The sequence below is a fragment of the Camellia sinensis genome, chromosome 4, assembly GCF_055761805.1.
Source record: "Camellia sinensis isolate YWXY chromosome 4, ASM5576180v1, whole genome shotgun sequence".
In the NCBI taxonomy this organism is placed as follows: domain Eukaryota; kingdom Viridiplantae; phylum Streptophyta; class Magnoliopsida; order Ericales; family Theaceae; genus Camellia; species Camellia sinensis.
The window spans coordinates 179505068-179523841 of NC_138964.1; the positions used below are offsets into that span (position 1 = coordinate 179505068).

At 39.0% G+C, this 18774-nt stretch overlaps 2 protein-coding genes across 2 annotated transcripts; both read right to left on the reverse strand.

Annotated features, from left to right (window-relative positions):
- Window positions 1–7702: 7702 nt before the first annotated feature.
- LOC114307851 (glutamate receptor 3.6-like) lies at window positions 7703–18397 on the reverse strand. The gene is made up of 8 exons (XM_028253288.2): window positions 18095–18397; window positions 17226–17529; window positions 16514–16767; window positions 11607–12704; window positions 11239–11516; window positions 10520–10551; window positions 9990–10396; window positions 7703–8355 (listed from the first exon to the last, which is right to left on the reverse strand). Exons 2-8 carry the CDS (start codon window positions 17488–17490, stop codon window positions 7885–7887), a joined length of 2805 nt encoding a protein of 934 aa, XP_028109089.2. The 5' UTR covers window positions 17491–17529; window positions 18095–18397; the 3' UTR covers window positions 7703–7884.
- On the reverse strand, window positions 15266–16437 carry LOC145789726 (uncharacterized). Its single transcript, XM_082867032.1, has one exon. It carries the CDS (start codon window positions 16020–16022, stop codon window positions 15348–15350), a length of 675 nt encoding a protein of 224 aa, XP_082723158.1. The 5' UTR covers window positions 16023–16437; the 3' UTR covers window positions 15266–15347.
- Window positions 18398–18774: the final 377 nt, after the last annotated feature.

An 18774-nucleotide genomic window follows, 5' to 3' on the forward strand; every position in this document is an offset into this window, starting at 1 on the left:
TTGATTTTGCTTGGAGGAGACTTCATAGTCTGCATTCTGCAGTGGGTTGTGTATCATGTAAATGTAGTCTGATTGAATTATGGACAACGAAACACACATTAATTTAACCTTATTGGCTTGTATCTGTTGTGGAATTTTTCAAAGTGGTTTTTAAAATGTATAGTTTAATTTTAGATGTTTTCAAAACTTTGTTTGTTTTTTTTTAAGAAAGCTTGAAATAAGTTTGGTGACTTTGTCCCATATTGAAAAAAGAGGAAAATATGGAGCACTTAATAAAGTGTTACATAGAATATTCCTTTGAATAAGGAATTGTAAGGTGAAAGCTAGTGTGCATACATCCACACCATCCACACTTGCGCGCGTGGCGTGGCCTGTGAGGTGTTTGATGGTGCACCTTGCACTTAGTCCGGACGCAATTTGGTCATAGCCATTGATTGGAGATGCGTGCGATCGTACGGATGAGATGGCACCCGATCGTGATCAGGTGTGAGAATGATCTGCATCGTAGATTGTTGATTTGCACTTAGCCCGGACGTGATTTGGTCATAGCCATTGATTGGAGATGCGTGCGATCGTACGGATGAGATAGCACCCGATCGTGATCAGGTGTGATTAGTCAAGGCATCTTTTCGGTGTGAGAATGATCTGCATCGTAGATCGTCGATCCAACGCATCAAGACCCTATAAATAGGCTGCGAAATTAGTCATTTCATTCCATCCACAAAATTCAGAAGCATTCCTACAATTATCTCTCTCTCTTCTCTTGATTTTGAGTTTTTGATCAAGAGTTTCTTAAGTAAATTTTTGTTTTTTTTACTGGTAATCAAGTTCTGCAGATTTGATTATCAGTATCTTGGTTTTCTTAATTATATCAACAGTATTCTGATCTACTGTCGTCAGTGCAGACGTCGATAGACTTGATCTTTAGATCAGGCTTCATTGTATCCTGGAGGCGAATTTGCTGTAACCCCCTACACACCTTCTGGTGGGTGCAAATATTGTCTTTAGGAAAGCGACTAAGTAATGTGACTTCAAGCATCATATTTCTATTCTATATAGACAAGTTCATCGCTAAGATTTGAAGACCCGAAGACCACCAATTGAAGAATTCAAGACGAATTGTTCCAACAATCTAAAGACTATTTAGATATTGCGATGTCTATTCAGAAAATGACTCAAGATTTCATGAAGCTTGACTATTTTGATGGAGGAAATTTCTGATGCTGGCAAAAGAAGATGCACTTTTTGCTCACCACTCTCAAAGTGATCTATGTGCTAACTACCCCTTATCCGGTGGAGCAAGAAGACGAGACTATAAAGCAAACCCGTACCAAAACCAAATGGGAGAATGACGACTACATTTGCTGAGGACACATTTTGAATGCATTGTCAGACTCTTTGTTCGATGTGTATCAACATCTGGAAACGGCAAAGCAACTATAGGACATATTACAGTCAAAGTACCTCACCGAGGATGCCACCAGTAAGAAATTTTTTATTAGTAATTTATGCGTTTCACTATGATTGATACAAAGCCCATTATAGAACAATTCCATGAGATCCAACATATTCTGAGTCAGTTTCAATAAAAGATTATGAACATGGATGAATCTATTACAGTTTCATCTATAATAGAGAAACTGCCAACTTCTTGGAAGGATTTTAAGAAAATTCTGAAACACAAAAAGGAAGATCTTACTTTAGAGAAATTGGCTCAACACCTTCGAGTTGAGGAAGAGTCAAGGCTTCTTGAAGGTAAAGATAACCAATTGGCTCAGACTTCCAAGATCCACACGGTGGATAATGGCAAGAGGTTTAACAAAAAGAAGTGTCAGCGTGAACCCCAACCCGAAAAAGATGTTAAGAAGCCAAAAGACACTTGCTGGCACTATGGCAAGCCAGGGCACTTCAAAAATGAATGTCGGTCATACAAGAAGAAGTCGGAAGCATCAAATGCCAAGAACAAGTTTGTGGCTGTTATATCCGAGGTGAACATGCTCAAAGATGCTGGTGACTAGTGGGTTGACTTAGGAGCAACAAGGCACGTCTGCAATAATAATAGTCGTTTCACTACTTATGAACAAGTGAGTGATGGAATAGTTTTTCTACATGGACAACTCTTCAACTGTTGCTATCAAAGGCAAAGGGATGGTAGATTTAGAGTTCACATCTAGAAAAGTCTTAAGTCTTAGTAATGTTATCATGTACCTGATGTCAGGAAAAAACCTTGTATCTGGAAGCCTACTTAATAAGCATGGTTTCAAGTTAGTATTTGAGTCGAACAAATTTGTCTTGTCTAAGGGTGAGATTTTTGTTAGGAAGGGCTATATGTATCAAAGAATGTTCAAACTTAATGTTATCAATAATACATCTGTTTCTGCTTATATTGTTGATTCTCTTTTTTTATGATATACTTGTTTAGGTCATGTTAATACTAGGAAAATGCATGATATGGTTAATTTAGATTTAATTCCTAAGTATGATAATGATATGTTTGAAAAATGCAAATTTTGTGTGCAATCTAAAATCACTTGCATTCTTTTTCCTGAAGTGATAAAATCACATCTCTGTTTGAACTTGTGCATAGTGATGTATGTGACATGCATAGTGGTAAGAAATATTTTGTAACATTCATTGATGATTTTTCTAAGTACTGTCATATCTATCTTTTGCATTCAAAAGATGAGGTGCTTAATAAATTCAAGATTTTTAAGACAGAAGTAGAAAATCAATTTAATGTCAAAATAAAGAGATTTAGGTCTGATAGAGGCGGTGAATATCATTTTCCAGAATATTGTGAAAAAGTTGGTATTATTCATGAGAAGTCTACACCATACACACCACAACAAAATGGAGTAGCTGAAAGAAAGAATAGGACATTAACAGAAATGATTAATGCTATGCTTTCCTACTCCAGTTTAAGTTCTGGTTTTTGGGGTGAAGCCTTGCTCATTGTCTGTCACATACTCAATAGAATTCCTCTGAAGGGAAGAAATGTTACTCCTTATGAACTTTGGAAAAAAAAGAAACCTAATCTTGGTTACTTGAAAACATTGGGCTGTAGAGCAATAGTCAGATTGCCTGAACCTAAAAGGAAGAAATTAGATGAAAAAGGAATTGAATGCATATTCATTGGCTATGCTATACATAGCAAAACATATAGGTTTCTGGTAGTAGAGCCCTATGGTTCAGTGAAAACAAATACCATCATTGAATCACGGGATGCAATTTTTTATGAGAATTGTTTCACAACCATTCCAAGGTTGGATTCTAATCAAGAAAACGAATCAACTCCTTTGATGTCTACAGAGGAAAGTGAACGACACAAACCCATTGAGCCTAATAAGCCTATTAAGCTAAAGATGAGTAAAAAGGCTAGGACTGAGAAATCATTTGGCCTTGATTTCATTGTTTACCTTATAAAAGGAACTAGGAAAGCTTATTGTAAGCAAACAATGATTTCTTTGAATATGGATTCAGATCCATTAACCTTTGAGGAGGCTATGAAGTCTCAAAATGTTGCTTTCTGGAAAGAAGTAATAAACGATGAGATGGATTCTATCATGGGTAACAATACCTGGATACTTGATGATTTGCCACATGGATCCAAACCAATTGGTTGTAAATGGATTTTCAAAAGGAAAATGAAAGTTGATGGCATGATTGACAAGTTCAAAGTAAAATTAGTTACTATGGGTTTTACTCAATAAGAGGGTATTGATTATTTTGATACATATGCTCTAGTGGCCAGAATTGCCACCATTCGAGTGTTGATTTCCTTAGCCTCAATCTATAAGCTTGAAATCCATCAAATGGATGTTAAGACCGCTTTCCTAAATTGAGAGTTAGATAAGGAAATCTACGTGCAACAATCGGAAAGATTTGTTGTACAGGGTCAAGAACACAAAGTGTGTAAACTTGTGAAGTCACTATATGCCATACATGGACTAAAACAAGCTCCAAAACAGTGGCATGAGAAATTTGACAAAGTAATAGTGTCAAATGGTTTTAGGATACATGAATCTGATAAGTGTGTATACAGTAAGTTTACTGGCAATAGAGGTGTAATCATATGCCTATATGTAGATGAAATGCTTATTTTTGGTAGTGACACTGATGTCATTGAAAGTACTAAAAGTTTCTTGTCGTCTAGTTTTAGTATGAAAGACATAGGCTTGGCTGATGTAATTCTGGGTATTAAGATCAAACGAGAGTACAATGATTTGATTCCAACCCAGTCGCACTATATTGAGAAAATTTTTAAGAAAATTAATCAATATAATTGTAAACCCACGTCAACACCTTTTGATTCAAATTTAAAATTGTATCCTAATACTGGAAGAGCTATTAATCAGCTAGAATACTCAAGAGTAATAGGTAGCTTGATGTATGCCATGACATGCACTAGACATGATATTGCATTTGCAGTGGGAAAACTTAGTAAATACACTAGTAATCCCATAGTGTGCATTGGCATGCTGTTAACGGAGTACTTAGGTACTTGAGGAAAACCATAGACTATGGAATAGTCTATAATGGCTATCCAACAGTGCTGGAAGGATTCACAGATGCTAGTTGGATAACTAACTGTGAAGATCACTCGTCCACGAGTGGTTGGATTTTTACTCTTGGAGGATGAGCTGTCTTTTGGGATTCTAAGAAGCAAATATGCACTCAACTATGGCGATAGAATTTGTAGCATTGGCTTCTTGTCGCAAAGAGGCAAAACGGCAAAGGAATCTCTTGTTAGAGATTAAGATATGGCCAAAACTTATGCCACCAATATCTTTGCATTGTGCTAGTGAAGCAACTCTATCATAGGCCTACAACCATGTCTATAATGAAAAATCCAGGCATATAGGACTGAGACATAGCTGTGTTAGGTGGTTAATCACAGAAGGTGTGATTACCATTAGTTATGTAAAGTCAAGTGAAAACTTGGCTGACCCCTTAACAAAGGGACTTGCAAAGGATTTGGTGTGGAAAACATCAAAAAGGATAGGTCTTAAGCCCACTTAACATAATCACTCCTGGTAGAAACTCGACTCAACGCTTGAAGAAACATCAAAGTCTTGAGTTTAATGAACGCAAGTACACTATATGTCGTGATTGCAAGCACTTAGTGTTATTTCATTTTCATCCCAAGGTTGAAGTGCTTCGTACCTATAATGTGAAAAGAGGATGATGAGTTAGCAAACTCTTAATAAGCTTACAACTGAGTTGTTAGGGAACTGTAAATTATAAGGGTACTCTCAGTAAGCTTACCTATGTGAGTGTAGGAGGTGGTGCCGCTTCCTATGAGTCTGAGGGTTTGACTCTAAAGCGCTCATGAAACAGGATATAGACACAAGGCCAATTCACGTGTTGGTTTGTTTAAATACTTGAGGTAACCTGAACTGTGCATGAGGCATGTCCGGTTAGTCGTATAAGATCGCTAGTTCAAAGACAAGTCTACTATACCATCTTGACTAACTTTGAGATGTTTTCACTAAGTGAATGATTCAAATTGTAAGATATCTTCACTTGTGCATAAGGCTGCCAAGTGAACTAAGAGTCATCATCTGGTATTTTGAAAATGGTGGGGGAATGTTAGGAAATTTTTCAAAATGATTTTTAAAATGTATAGTTTAATTTAGGTGTTTTCAAAACCTTCCTTGTTTTTCTTTAGAAAGCTTGAAATAAGCTTGGAGACTTTGTCCCACATCAGAAAGAGAGGAAAACATGGAGCACTTAATAAAGTGCTACATGAAATATTCCTTTGAATATGGAATTGTGAGGTGAAAGCTAGTGTGCATGCACCCACACGAAGCACCATCCGCACACGCACACGCGCGCGCGTGGCATGGGTTGTGTGGCGTTTGATGGCGCACTTTGCACCAACGCATCGGCGCCATAAGGGCGCTTTCCTATTTGCATCGGACAGGTTGGAGAGATGATGTGGATCCAACATGGAATACAATCAGCTCTACGTGGCGTCCGTTGGCAATGAGTCAACCAACTGATCGAACGGTTGTATGTCCGATCTGGAGTGATTTGATCATAGCTGTTAATTGGAGATGCACGCGATCATACGGATAAGATGGCACCCAATCGTGATCAGGTGTGATTAGTCAAGGCATCTATTCGGTGTGAGAATGATCTGCACTGTAGATCGTTGATCCAACAGTCAGATACCATTAGATCAGGTGCATCAAGGCCTATAAATAGGCTGCGAAATCATCCATTTCATTCCATCCACAAAATTCAGAAGCATTCCTGCAATCATCTCTCTCTCCCTCTTGATTTTGAGTTTTCAATCAAGAGTTTCTTAAGCAAATTTCTATTTTTCTTACTAGTAATCAAGTTCTGCAGATTTAATTATCAGTGTCTTGGTTTTCTTGATTATATCAAGAGTATTTTGATCTACTATCGTCAGTGCAGACGCCGGTAGACTTAATCTTTAGATCAGGCTTCATTATATCTTGGAGGCGAATTTGCTGTAACTCCGTACACCCCTTTTGGTGGGTGCAAATATTATCTTTAAGAAAGCGACTAAGTAACGCGACTTCAAGTATCATATTTTTGTTCTACATAGACAAGTTCATCGCCAAGATTTGAAGACCCGAAGACTACCAATTAAAGAATTCAAGACTAATTGTTCCAACAGTGTCAACCCACTTTTAGTTTTTTCGGTTTTCTGTTCCTATTGGCTAGGTCAGCTTATGCTTATATTATTCATAATTTGTTGATTTGCTGGGTTTATTCATGCCCTGTACCCTTGAGATGCCTTTGCGTTTGGCAGCATGATGACGTCAGGAGTGACAAAATATTGTCTGAGTCTCTGCCCTTTCCCTAGAATCCACTTTGGGTCGGAGGAGCAACAAGTCCTACTTCTTGATCAGCTGAGATATTGACCAAACAAATGTCTTATTGAATTCCTTGCCCTCACCCTTAGAGGAGAGGGTAGGTCTGATTTGCTTGAATGAGACAATAAGCTGAGGAGCTGGACAATAAGGGTTGCATACGAAAGTTTTGTACACACGTTGCAGTTCAAATATTTGTGAAACAGTCTCTACATTTGAATCCTGATGTTATGGGTTGGTCAAAGACCTTGTCGTTGAGGCAATATAGAAACCTCAATTTTAGGTTGAGGGGAGACCAAACCATGCCTTGGACCTTTTTCAGATTTGAGGTTCAACTGAGTGTCTGCATCTTCAGTGATAAGAGAGGTTCCAAAATTGGCCGTGGACAGGAGTTTATGGGCGCTGAAACATGAACTCTGTTAAAATAGCCGTCTGTTGTGTTTTTTAACTTTGGATAAGAAAAAAATACTAATCATTTAACCAATATTTATATAGCCAGAGTTTGCTATGTCTTCCTTTGCAACTTCACGGGACAACCAGAACCCTAGGAGTTGGTCTCTCAATGACTAGGCATAACCACAGAAACCGAGCACATTAGGCCACACAACTCACACAAGCCACCAATCAATGGACAACTTACCCATACCGCTCACATATGCAACACTGATCAATATTAACCTTACATCTCCTAAGATTATGATTCATGCTAAGTACTTCTACTTCATTCTTGAGTCAAAGATGGTGGAATGCTAGATTCGTTTAGAAGACGTGTCGGCAAACATAAGCACGAAATGTCTAGTTACTAAAGACAATAATTCCAGGGAACCACCATGATTTGGGTTATAGTTTGTCAAAAACAGTTTAGAAGAAATCAACATATATATATATATATATATTCATGCCATGCCTAGTTAGAAAGACACTTCCAAAGGACCAACATAGTTATAGCTATAGTAATAGAATTCCCAATATTACAGTAGATTGTGAAGATAAAAATAAAAAAAAAAATTTTAAAATTTGTATACCTTGGTTCTGGATGAAACTAATTTACTTCAATGCTAAAACTAACACTTTTTTCTGTACGACTTTTCTTGGAAGCATTTGTTGAATCATCTTCCCCATTCCCTCTATTTGAAGCCCTCTCCAGCTGCCTTCTCTTGGATCGGTTTTTCACAGTCTCTTCCTTTTCATCGACAAATGAGAGGAACGTCTGAAGACGTGCCGATCGGGAGCTTCCAGAAGACTCGGACTCATCAACGTAATGCTGGCTGAACTGACGTACCATCAGCATGAAATATATGAAAAGCGCGAGTAAAGAAGCTAATCCACATATGAGAAAGAGCCCTGAAAAGCTTTTGAGTTCAAGACGGTCCACTTGAAGCTTTGCCCCTTGTGAACTGCAAGCACTTCCTATCAGCCATTTGTCGTGTATTCGTTGGAGTTCACCATTTTCCGACAATTTCAGAATGGCTGTTGACATGTCGACTGCTAATGGCGAGTCACGTGGGAAGGCCTAATAAGAAACGAAGAACAAAACAGCATAATTCAATTATTGACAGATATATTGTCAACATTGAAACACATCGACATGTTTGGAAAGAAGGTCAAAACAAGAGCGCTTTAGCTCGAAGTAGAAGTCGAACATTTTTATGGAATATCCAATTTATGAATCCTGGAAATTACTGGGATGTTTTGAAGTCCTAATCTTTTGTTTTTGCCTTTGAATAACCGATTACATTAGTAATCAGATTCTAATTTGGCAATAGTATACAGCTCCAAAAGTTCACAGCCAACATACAAGTCCAGAGTTAAATTGAAAAAATAAAAAATGCAGGGTTTTAGTAGTTACTTGGATTAAACCCTAGTTTTTTTATTGCTCGCCTTCTTCCTCAAGAACTAGAACTGCAGAGCAGATCACAGTTGTGATGAGTTGTGGCCTCTATTGAGGATTCATCATGGGTTAGTGGTCATATGATCGGAAAGGAATGACTCATGATAATAATGCTGTAAAATGAACCAACCTACATGAATTGAGCTCAACTAGAAGTCGTTCAAGATTAACTTGTGAGATAAATGAGCCAAGCTGGATCTTATTTGAAGCACATTAATTCATTACCGAACTGAACAAGCTAATAAGCACTATTTATTGTACAAAAAAATAGACAACTTTTAAGGTTGGCTCCGAATTAGCTCAGTCAAAGGAACTGTGAATCTGAGATCAACTCAAGAGATAGCAAACCAAACTTGCTCACATCTTAAAGGTCATTAATTCTTGAATAGAGCTTGAACAACTGATTACTCAGCTCAACTCGTTCACAGCCCTAGTTGTAAAATGGTTCTCATTGAGATGGCAATGAAAAACCCTTCATAAGGAGCAAAAAAAAAAAAAAAGAGAAGAAAACCCCTTCATTATGTGGTTCTGATGTAGGTTGAATATAAAAGGTATAATTACGCTTCCTCCCCTGAGGTTTTGGACAATTACAGGGACCTCCTTGTGATTTATAAAATTACATTGTCATTCCCCATATCAATCTGAGTTTATATATGTGTGTGTTTATATAGCCGATTGAGGTTCTGTGGGCTATAATTGTGTTTGTGGGAGAGAGGGAGGGCCGATTGGGCTTCTATGGTAGGAGGTTTTAGTGGGCCGAGAGAGAGAGAGAGATGGGGTGGTGGGGTGATCAAATCAGCAAGGCAGGGGGTGGTGGTTCACGACAATAGTGATTGGAGAGAGGTGATTTGGGCTGGTGGGTGGTTGTAGTCGTGGTGGTTCTGGAAATTTCACATTATTCTTGAAATTGTTTCACTTCCCTGCAAAAATTCTAGGCTAGAGAGACGGCGATACGGAGAAGCAATTCTAGAACTTTCACATTATTCTTGAAATTGTATGTCACTTCCCTGCAAAAATTCTAGGCTAGAGAGACGGGGATCGGGAGAAGCAATTGTTTAACCACAAGGATAGAGGCAATCACAATACAAGTCGGGTTTTGTTTGACTACAAGTATAGTGTCGAAATTTGATTTTGTAAAAGGGCAAATTGGTAATTTTATATTTATCATCGACCGCAGTTATCTGACAACTCTAACAAGGTCAGTGTAATTTCAAAGACCAAAATTGAAGTCTTTAAAATGATAAAGAAATACTTACAAATCCCCATCCATTTTTGGTGAACTCTTGACCTACGATACTGAATTCACAACGGGTTGAGAGGAAGAGTTCTATATACGCCCGCTCATCAACAACAGCAGCGACACCACCTTTCTTTGGACCTTTTTGTAAGGCTTTCTCATAATCTTCTGGTGAGTTAAGAGGAATGAGTCTAGACTCATGAATGCCGAGTTCATCGCTCAGATAATTCTGGGCAAATGAACCATGTTGGTAGCCGATGGGATCATTGCTTGTTATTAAACTCTCTATCCCTTTAATGGGTGAAGAAAGCTGTTGTACTGTGAGGATTGAGGTCAGACTGGCAGTGTAGCTCGAATTGATTATTAGAACCACAAATAGCCATATGATAAGCACCAGGCGACCGAGCGTGCTGACTGTGTTTTCTCCTGCACAAAACAGAGAGAGAGAGAGAGAGAGAGAGAGAGAGAGAGAGAGAAGAATCAGTACTGGGGAAGCTCCTTCTAGTGGTGAGTCGAGAAGATCATTTAAACTAGTGCTGTATTACTTACTATGGGCAAAGAACAGAGTTGAAAAGCTAAACCTGCAAAGTGAAAAGACAAAGATAATTATTCAATAAGGAGATTAAATTGAATGAATCATATCATTTTCTTGGAAAATACACAATTGTAGGAGAAAGAAATGGAGAAACAATCACCACTTATGTTGCATAGACTTGCGTATGAGTGTTGGGTGTGGATTTGTATCTAGAGTTCGCACCCATCAAACCTTAAATTTAAGGGTACACAGAGTTGGCAAAAAAAAGTATTATGCAATATTAAATAGTGTTATATTAACATTAAGTGTCAAACAAGCATTTACTCATTTTATAACAATTATACAACAATATATATATATATATATATAATGATAGTGTAAAATACAAATATATAAAAAGTGTCCAAGTGTTGGTTGTATGACACGGATATTTGATTTTTGGTGCTTTAACCATGTGTTATCTGTCATGTAGCTTGTCGTTTGAGAATAAATTACACCCCCCTATGTTTAATCTTTTTTTAACAAGTTTCCGGGAAGTGCCTTTCCTTTTTTGGTTCATTTAAGGGGTGAAGAAAAAGGTTGATTAGAAAAAGGTTGGTTAGAGACAAATTGTGCAAAGAGGCGATTCGGATTGAAAGAAGGGAACTTAGACTTCAACAGATTGCTAACGTTAATGTACATGCACTAGGAAAGTCCTCTTACAAGTTAGAATTAATATTTCTTAGGAACTTACCATAGAGTAGTGACAATTTGTCTCCTGGGAGGGCCACGGAATTCATCATTTATCCTATGCTCCAAAATCCATACAACTACTCCCACAATAAGGAAAAAAATAGCCGTGACGCCCCACATCTTCGGAGTAAATGGCCTCAAGAATGCCCAAGTGCTAGAGTTCAATTTCCGAATTGGTGCCACTACGACTAGCCCAGACTCAACATATGGTTGTGTAAAATCTGCCATCTTTGTTCGGTTAGTGATGATCGCAATGTCACCTATTGCAGCGTCATAGACCTATACACGAGAAGAAAAACTGAGGAATTAAACATATAAAGCACACAAACGTTTTAGAGTTATGATATGAACTCGGTATCTCATACTCACCCCTGCTGTGATCAAGCGCACAAGCTCAGTGCAACTTGGGTTTTCAATGCCATCTCCAAATGGTATTAACTTATATGGAACTGCATATGGCAACAAGTTTAGGGCAGCAGTGAAAACATCAATACAGTACCCTTTGAACATATCAGTGCCTGGCACTTCTGCTATGAATTCACGATAACTAACTCGGTTCGGGACTCCAATTTTCAATTGCCTTCCATCGTTTGGAAAAACCCACCCACGAGGTTTATCTGTTGTTTCCCCAGGCCAGATTACGCCATATAGTTGTTGGTTCGAACTGGAACGATTAGGTGGCTTTGTGTAGAGAATTTCTGGAGGCACAATCGATAACCCGGAGTAATTAGACCAATAACCAATCGTCCTAATGCCCGTGCCAATCACATTGATTACTTCATATGCAGGACGAATGAGGGATTTGTCTGAATCAAACCTGATAGGTCCGGTTAAACCAGTCAAATTGACTTGTAAAACGCTGTCGCGTAATAAATATCCTCCATCAAAGATGCTCATAGCATCTAAATGCAAATTCCCTCCACTTAGACTGTTTAACTTCAAATCCTTTGAAAACGAAACGTTTCCTCCCTGATCAAAAAAAGCATCAATTGCATGTGCAAGCATCCAAACAGTGTCATAGGCATATAGACCATAAGTATTCAACCCGATTGGGCCATTAGCTGTTTGGTTACTTGTCAAGTTGTTCCACTGAGAAACAAAGTTTCGTTTTAGCTCTGAATCTGGAGTGTACATTCGCAGCGTGATAAGCCCTTGCATATTTTCCATTGTTCCCCAAGGGAGCGGAGAACTAGTGTCCACAACAGTCGAGAGCCAATTTGTCGCTATCCAAACATACCCACTTCCCATCATTCCAAGATAACTTGCCACGGCAAGTACATCAAGACCCCAACCCGGAGAAGCGTGAATAACAATAATCCGAGACTCGGCTAAAGCCACCTTAACCAATACATCTGTGATGTCAGTTCGGCTCGGTTGAGCATGCAAAGGTGCTTTGTAAGAGATCTGACAACGTTTTGTGGCAAGTTGATCAGCTAATGCAGCTATCCCATTCCTCCCATCATCGTCATCAGTGTAAGAATTTATGTATTATTGATTGATATTGATATAAGATTGTTGTGTATATTGATTGTATGTGATGTAATTACAAGAGAAATCAACTCTCTCTTTATAGAGAGAAGCAATATACATTGGATTCCAAATGATGGGCATTACCACCGAAAGCAAAAAGAGAAAAGAGAAAGCTATACAATTGGCAATATTATATTAACAGCCCCCCTCAAACTCAAGGAGGATAGGTACTAGCCAACTTGAGTTTGGAGAGAGTAACAAAACAGAAAAATAAGCTGACAATTAAAAATGGGATAGGAGACACTGTATGGTCGTGTCGGACCGTTGTAGCAGACAGTTTACGGGGTCATGTCGGACCGTTGTAGCAGACACTGTGTGGTCGTGTCAGACCGATGTAGAAGACAGTTTACGGGGTCATGTCGGACCGTTGTAGTAGACAGTTTACGGGGTCATGTCGGACCGTTGTAGCAGACACTGTGTGGTCGTGTCAGACCGATGTAGAAGACAGTTTATGGGGTCATGTCGGACCGTTGTAGCAGACAGTTTACGGGGTCATGTCGGACCGTTGTAGAAGACAGTTTATGGGGTCATGTCGGACCGTTGTAGCAGGACAGTTTACGGGGTCATGTCGGACCGTTGTAGAAGACAGTTTACGGGGTCATGTCGGACCGATGTAGCAGCTGACCGGAATCAATGTCGGGACAGTTTACGGGGTCATGTCGGACCGTTGTAGAAGCTGACCGGAATCAATGTCGGGACAGTTTATGGGGTCATGTCGGACCGTTGTAGAAGCTGACCGGAATCAATGTCGGGACAGTTTATGGGGTCATGTCGGACCGTTGTAGCAGCTGGTTGTGGTGGTGCACCAAGGGGGCGACTTAGGGAGTGCGCCATGGGGTGACTTGAACATGATACTAAGTGCGCCATGGGGTGACTTGAACATGATACTGTGTATAACCCCCCCTCAAACTCAAATAGGTTGGAAGATAAAAACCTATTTGAGGTTGAAAAGGGATTGATAAAGCTGACTGGTGTAGAAGACACTGGATGAGTGTGTATATAGGCTGCCCAAAAAATATACATGGATGTAGATATCGAGCCCTTAAAAGTTGTGCCCTCAAAAGGTGTGCCCAATCTGTCAAAAGGCGTGCCATCAAAAGGCGTGCCCGATGCATCAAAAGGCGTGCCAAAATGATGGCGAGGCACGTGAGTGCCTTGGCTGGCGTGCCTGTTTGTCTGGCGTCAAGAGGCGCGCGATGCGCGTGGCTGCCTCGGCTATAAGACGGAGGCTGAGGCTGAGGCAAAAAACCTGCGAGAGATATTCTGAGAGAGATTTCTGAGAGAGATTCTGTAACACTCTGTTTTCTGAGAGAGATTGCTGAGAGAGATACTGTGTAACACTCTGTTGCCTAGAAAATGGCTGCATCGTCTTCCCGCGGGCTGCTCACCCTCTTTCCCGAGCTCAACGAGTCCACAGGAGAGAGAACTGGTGCGGTGTCCCGTGAACCTCAACCAAACACCACTGGGTTTGCTCCGTTGAACTTTCCGATGCAGTCGGTAGAGCAAAAAATGGCAGTGCAAACGGATGTGGAGGCTAATCAGTATACTTTGAAGGCATGTGTGGAAAGCATGACGGCGGTCACAAATTTGTCGAACCGGCTGCAGAGTAGAACAAATGAGGTGCAGCATTTAAACTCCCAGCTGGCTCTGCTCCAACGCATGTATAAGGATGCGCGAGCAGAGATAAGCGTGCTAAGGGCAGAAAACAAGGAGCTGAAGCGGAAGGCCACCGTGATGTTCCGATTTGGAGGGCCGCCATATGCTGCAGTGGAGGAGCAGGGAGTAGTGATCGTGCCCAGTGGAGTGGGAAGCACGGAGGCAACACCGTCAAGGGCCGCCCAGGACGGAGGCAAGAAGAAAAGACCGGCGGCAGAGTAGAGAAGAAATGTCCCGCCTGTGGATGTGGGTTTTTGTTTTTTTTTTTTTTTTTTTTTTTTTTTTTTTTTTTGTTTTTTTGTTGTGGTTGTGTGGTTGTTTTTGTTTTTGTTGTTGTTTTTTTTTTTTTTTTTTTTTTTTTTTTTTTTGAAAAAAAAAAAATAATAATAATAATAATAATAAGAATGGAAAACCGTGGGCTTCAAAACTATATAATAATAATAGATTAATGGTTTGATTGTGTAAGAATAAGAATAAGAATAATAATAATATAGAGTAATAGTGAAAGCATGTGCCGGGTGGAGCAGATAAAGAAAAAGAGAAGATAAAATAAAATAAATAAAGATAAAGTGGGGATAAAAGGAGATGATTATGTTTGTTTTAAAAAAAAAAAAAAAAGAAAAATAAAAAATAAAAAAAAAAAAAAAAAAATCAATCACGGTGAGTGAGGAAAGGAAAAGGAAGTGGAGTGTCAGATCCACTCACACTTGTTTTTTTTTTTTTTTTTTTTTTTGTGTTTTTGCTTTTAAACAAACATGGTGATTATGTTTGTTTTTAAAAAAAGAAGAGAAAAATAAAAATAAAAAAAATCAATCACGGTGAGTGAGGAAAGGAAAAGGAAGTGGACTGCTCATGATGCATCCTAATCATATCATTCCATGAAAGCTGTCATTAAGCATGGTGTGCAGCCAAACAAGGCCCAAATCAAACTCCTCCACCAAGAGCTGGAGCCCAATAATCAGCTCCATTGTCATTTCCAACATGATGAGTGCAAGATACTGGAACCAAGCACAACCCTCTACTCCTCAAGTCCTTTGGAGCTTCCTGGTTTCCCTGACCAGAGTCCACAACAAGTGTACAATTTCTTTCTCCTTGGACAGACTGTTGGTGCCTCATGTTTGCTGAAGCATTGCAGAAGTAAGGGGATGTTGCAGGATCATCAACCACGGCGTCCCACCGGAGTTGATGGCGGAGATGAAGGCGGCGACGCAGTTTCTGATGGAGCTCCCGGTGGAGATCAAACGGCGGTGATGATGAGGACGATACTGAACCGGAACCGCAATCGGGACATGGAAAGCAGGGTTGGGACCAAGTCACCTTGGTGGCCCGAGGCGAAGAAGAGGAGGAAGAAGATGAGTTGCTGCGAGGGACGAACTCGGGTGCAGCGGCGGCACCATCGACGTGGCAAAGGTGGCGTTGCATGAGCTTGAGATGGGTTGAGTCGCAGATGAAGTGGCCCGGATTCTCTACCATGAGCTCGGCTGCTTTGACAGGTCTTGTGTAGATTTCAAGTCTTCCATCAGAGAACAACACCTTTACTACTTCTACGCCATTGCTGCAGATTATTGAAGGAGCACAGGATGTTGCTGCATTACCCATGACTGAAGGATGAATGAATAGAATGAATGTAAGGATGGGCACAGAGACGGGTTGTAAACAGAGATAAGCAAAGAGATCAAACTGATATTATTTGGATATAAGCGTTTGCAGCTATGGATGGAAGTGTATTGGGTGTGAGAGTGTTAGAGAGCATGCCCGAGGGAGGGGGCTAGGACAGTGACTGAGATAGAAGAAGCTAGCGTATGTGTAGAGGTCCGGCGGGCGGCCAAGGCGAGGTTGCCACCCGCCGGTGAAGCAGAATGACTAGGTTGTTAACCTTGCTCTGATACCATGTAAGAATTTATGTATTATTGATTGATATTGATATAAGATTGTTGTGTATATTGATTGTATGTGATGTAATTACAAGAGAAATCAACTCTCTCTTTATAGAGAGAAGCAATATACATTGGATTCCAAATGATGGGCATTACCACCGAAAGCAAAAAGAGAAAAGAGAAAGCTATACAATTGGCAATATTATATTAACAATCAGCATAGATTGCAATCACTTCTCTCCATTCATAGTACTCAACAATCTCTGAAATTGCAGCCATTTGGTGCAGATCATTCTGTGTTGTTCTCACAAAGAACGGATACTGAAGTGAAGACAAGGTCGGGTCTGTTGCTGCAAAGGATAATAGAGGGACTTGGAGTTCATCAGCAATATGCGCAATCACATGAGCTAAAACAGAAGATTGGGGGCCAATGATTGCCACTGTTTCGGTCTCCATGAATTGTAAAGCTGTTAGCAGTAAACAAATATAAAGATTCAAATGGTTGGGATCAAAATGAGGTAGTAAGAGCACCTCCAATCCTTGAGTCTTTTTTTTTTTTCCATCAAATCTGATTGAAATTTTGGTCATGGAACACTCCAATCCTTTCTCTCTTTTTCTGCCAAATCTTTTTGAAAAATTCCAAACTTATCCTAAAAACTTGTTTTAACCATTTTTTATTAAGAAAAACTATCTCCCAAACCTTACTCCTCAAAAATTTCATCAACTTTGATTAAAAATATGTTGGGAAATTGGTGAATGATTTGATATTTTGATGAAATGGTTGGAACACAGTTTTAGCCAATTTTACATCAAATTTGAATTTGATGAAAAAATTGATTTAAGATTGGAAATGCTCTAATTCACTAGTGTCTAAATGATGAAACATGAAGCTCCAAAATGAACAAGAGTTGTTGCAAGTGTGTACCTTCTACGATACCCATAAATCCGCTAAAGTTTGAATCGTGCATTGTGAGTTTCAGTTTGGTTCCTCCAAGGATTGTTGGATCGGAATTCACATCTTCGATTGCAGCTTCAATGGCAATTTTAGCAACTTTGCCGATTACAGAATTAAAAGTGAATATCGACCCAATGTTCACAACATCAGGTCTTTTAGAACTATTTGTACTAATTCCATTGGAAATATATCCATTGTTAAAAACCATAAATATCAGTACCCATACTAGAATCATGGTGAACTGTATTTACAAACACCAACACCAAATTTCAATCTGCAAAGAGAACATAGGAACCTAGTTTAATATCAAAGTTGTTGTTGGAAATTCCAAATTCCAGCTCTGAAAAAGCTCAAGAACATGTTATATTGCTTAAACCCTTGAAAATTCTCAGCAGACAACCCATGAAGAGTAAACAAAGATAGTTAAAATGAATGAATAAATAAATATATTAAGAACATCAATATGAAGATTCAAGCTCTAAAACTATAAATACAGGCTCGTAGGGGAAACATAAGCAACCTATTATAGCCCTAGTGAATATGAGCTCAAAATCAACCTTGTTCATGAATAAAACCAAAAAGTTGGTAAGATCACAAATTCAAGAACATATATGAATACTGTTTGGCTAAAACTGCAAAATAAGAACCACCCATCGTAGCATTAACAACTTGGTGGCAAAGGAGGTCCATTTTAAGTGCAAATAATCAAGTTTAAAAACAGAGTTTTAAAAAAAAAAAAAAAAAAAAAAACAGAAAAAGGTAGTGCAAAAATGAAGCAATCTCAGGAAGCTTGAAAGTAGACAAGTGAGAGAGAGAGAGAGGGGAGAGAGAGAACTCACAGAGGGGGTTTAGAAAGAAAGGAAGAGGCCATCCATTACAACCCAAGATGAGGGAGTGAAAAAGAAAAGCAACAATGAGGCAATTAGGCAAAAGGGTAAAGGACAAAAACAGAGCAGACTAGAATGGGATTGTTGAATTCCACAGTTTTTCCACTAGTAAAAAAGATCATGCCATTTAATTTAGCAAATGGGTTTGACGATGATGCGTGCCAGAGCCAAGGTTTGAGCTGAACTCTCTCTCTCTCTCTCTCTCACCAAGCTTTCATCTATGCCGTATAGAATAGAAGTAGCTTTTTTCTTCTCAGGTTAATTCAGCACTACACACGTGCATATGTTTGCAGAAAAATGTTTGGGAACTTCTCTCTCCTTTTTTTTTTTTTCTTTTTTTTCACCCCCACAATTCCTTTGATCTCAACTAGATCTCAACTATTCATATATGCATGAGATCCACTCATATATATATATATATATATATATATATATATATATGTATGTGTGACATCTATACCATCAATGATTGAAATTCAAAAAAAATTGTAAAAATTTTCAAAAAAAAAGTCTCAATCATTGTTGATGTTTGCATATATCTATATCTATATATATATATATATATATATATATAAGAAAATAAGTGAGATCCGTTTTTAAGAGAACCTCATAACCTTCAAAGTGATCCACAC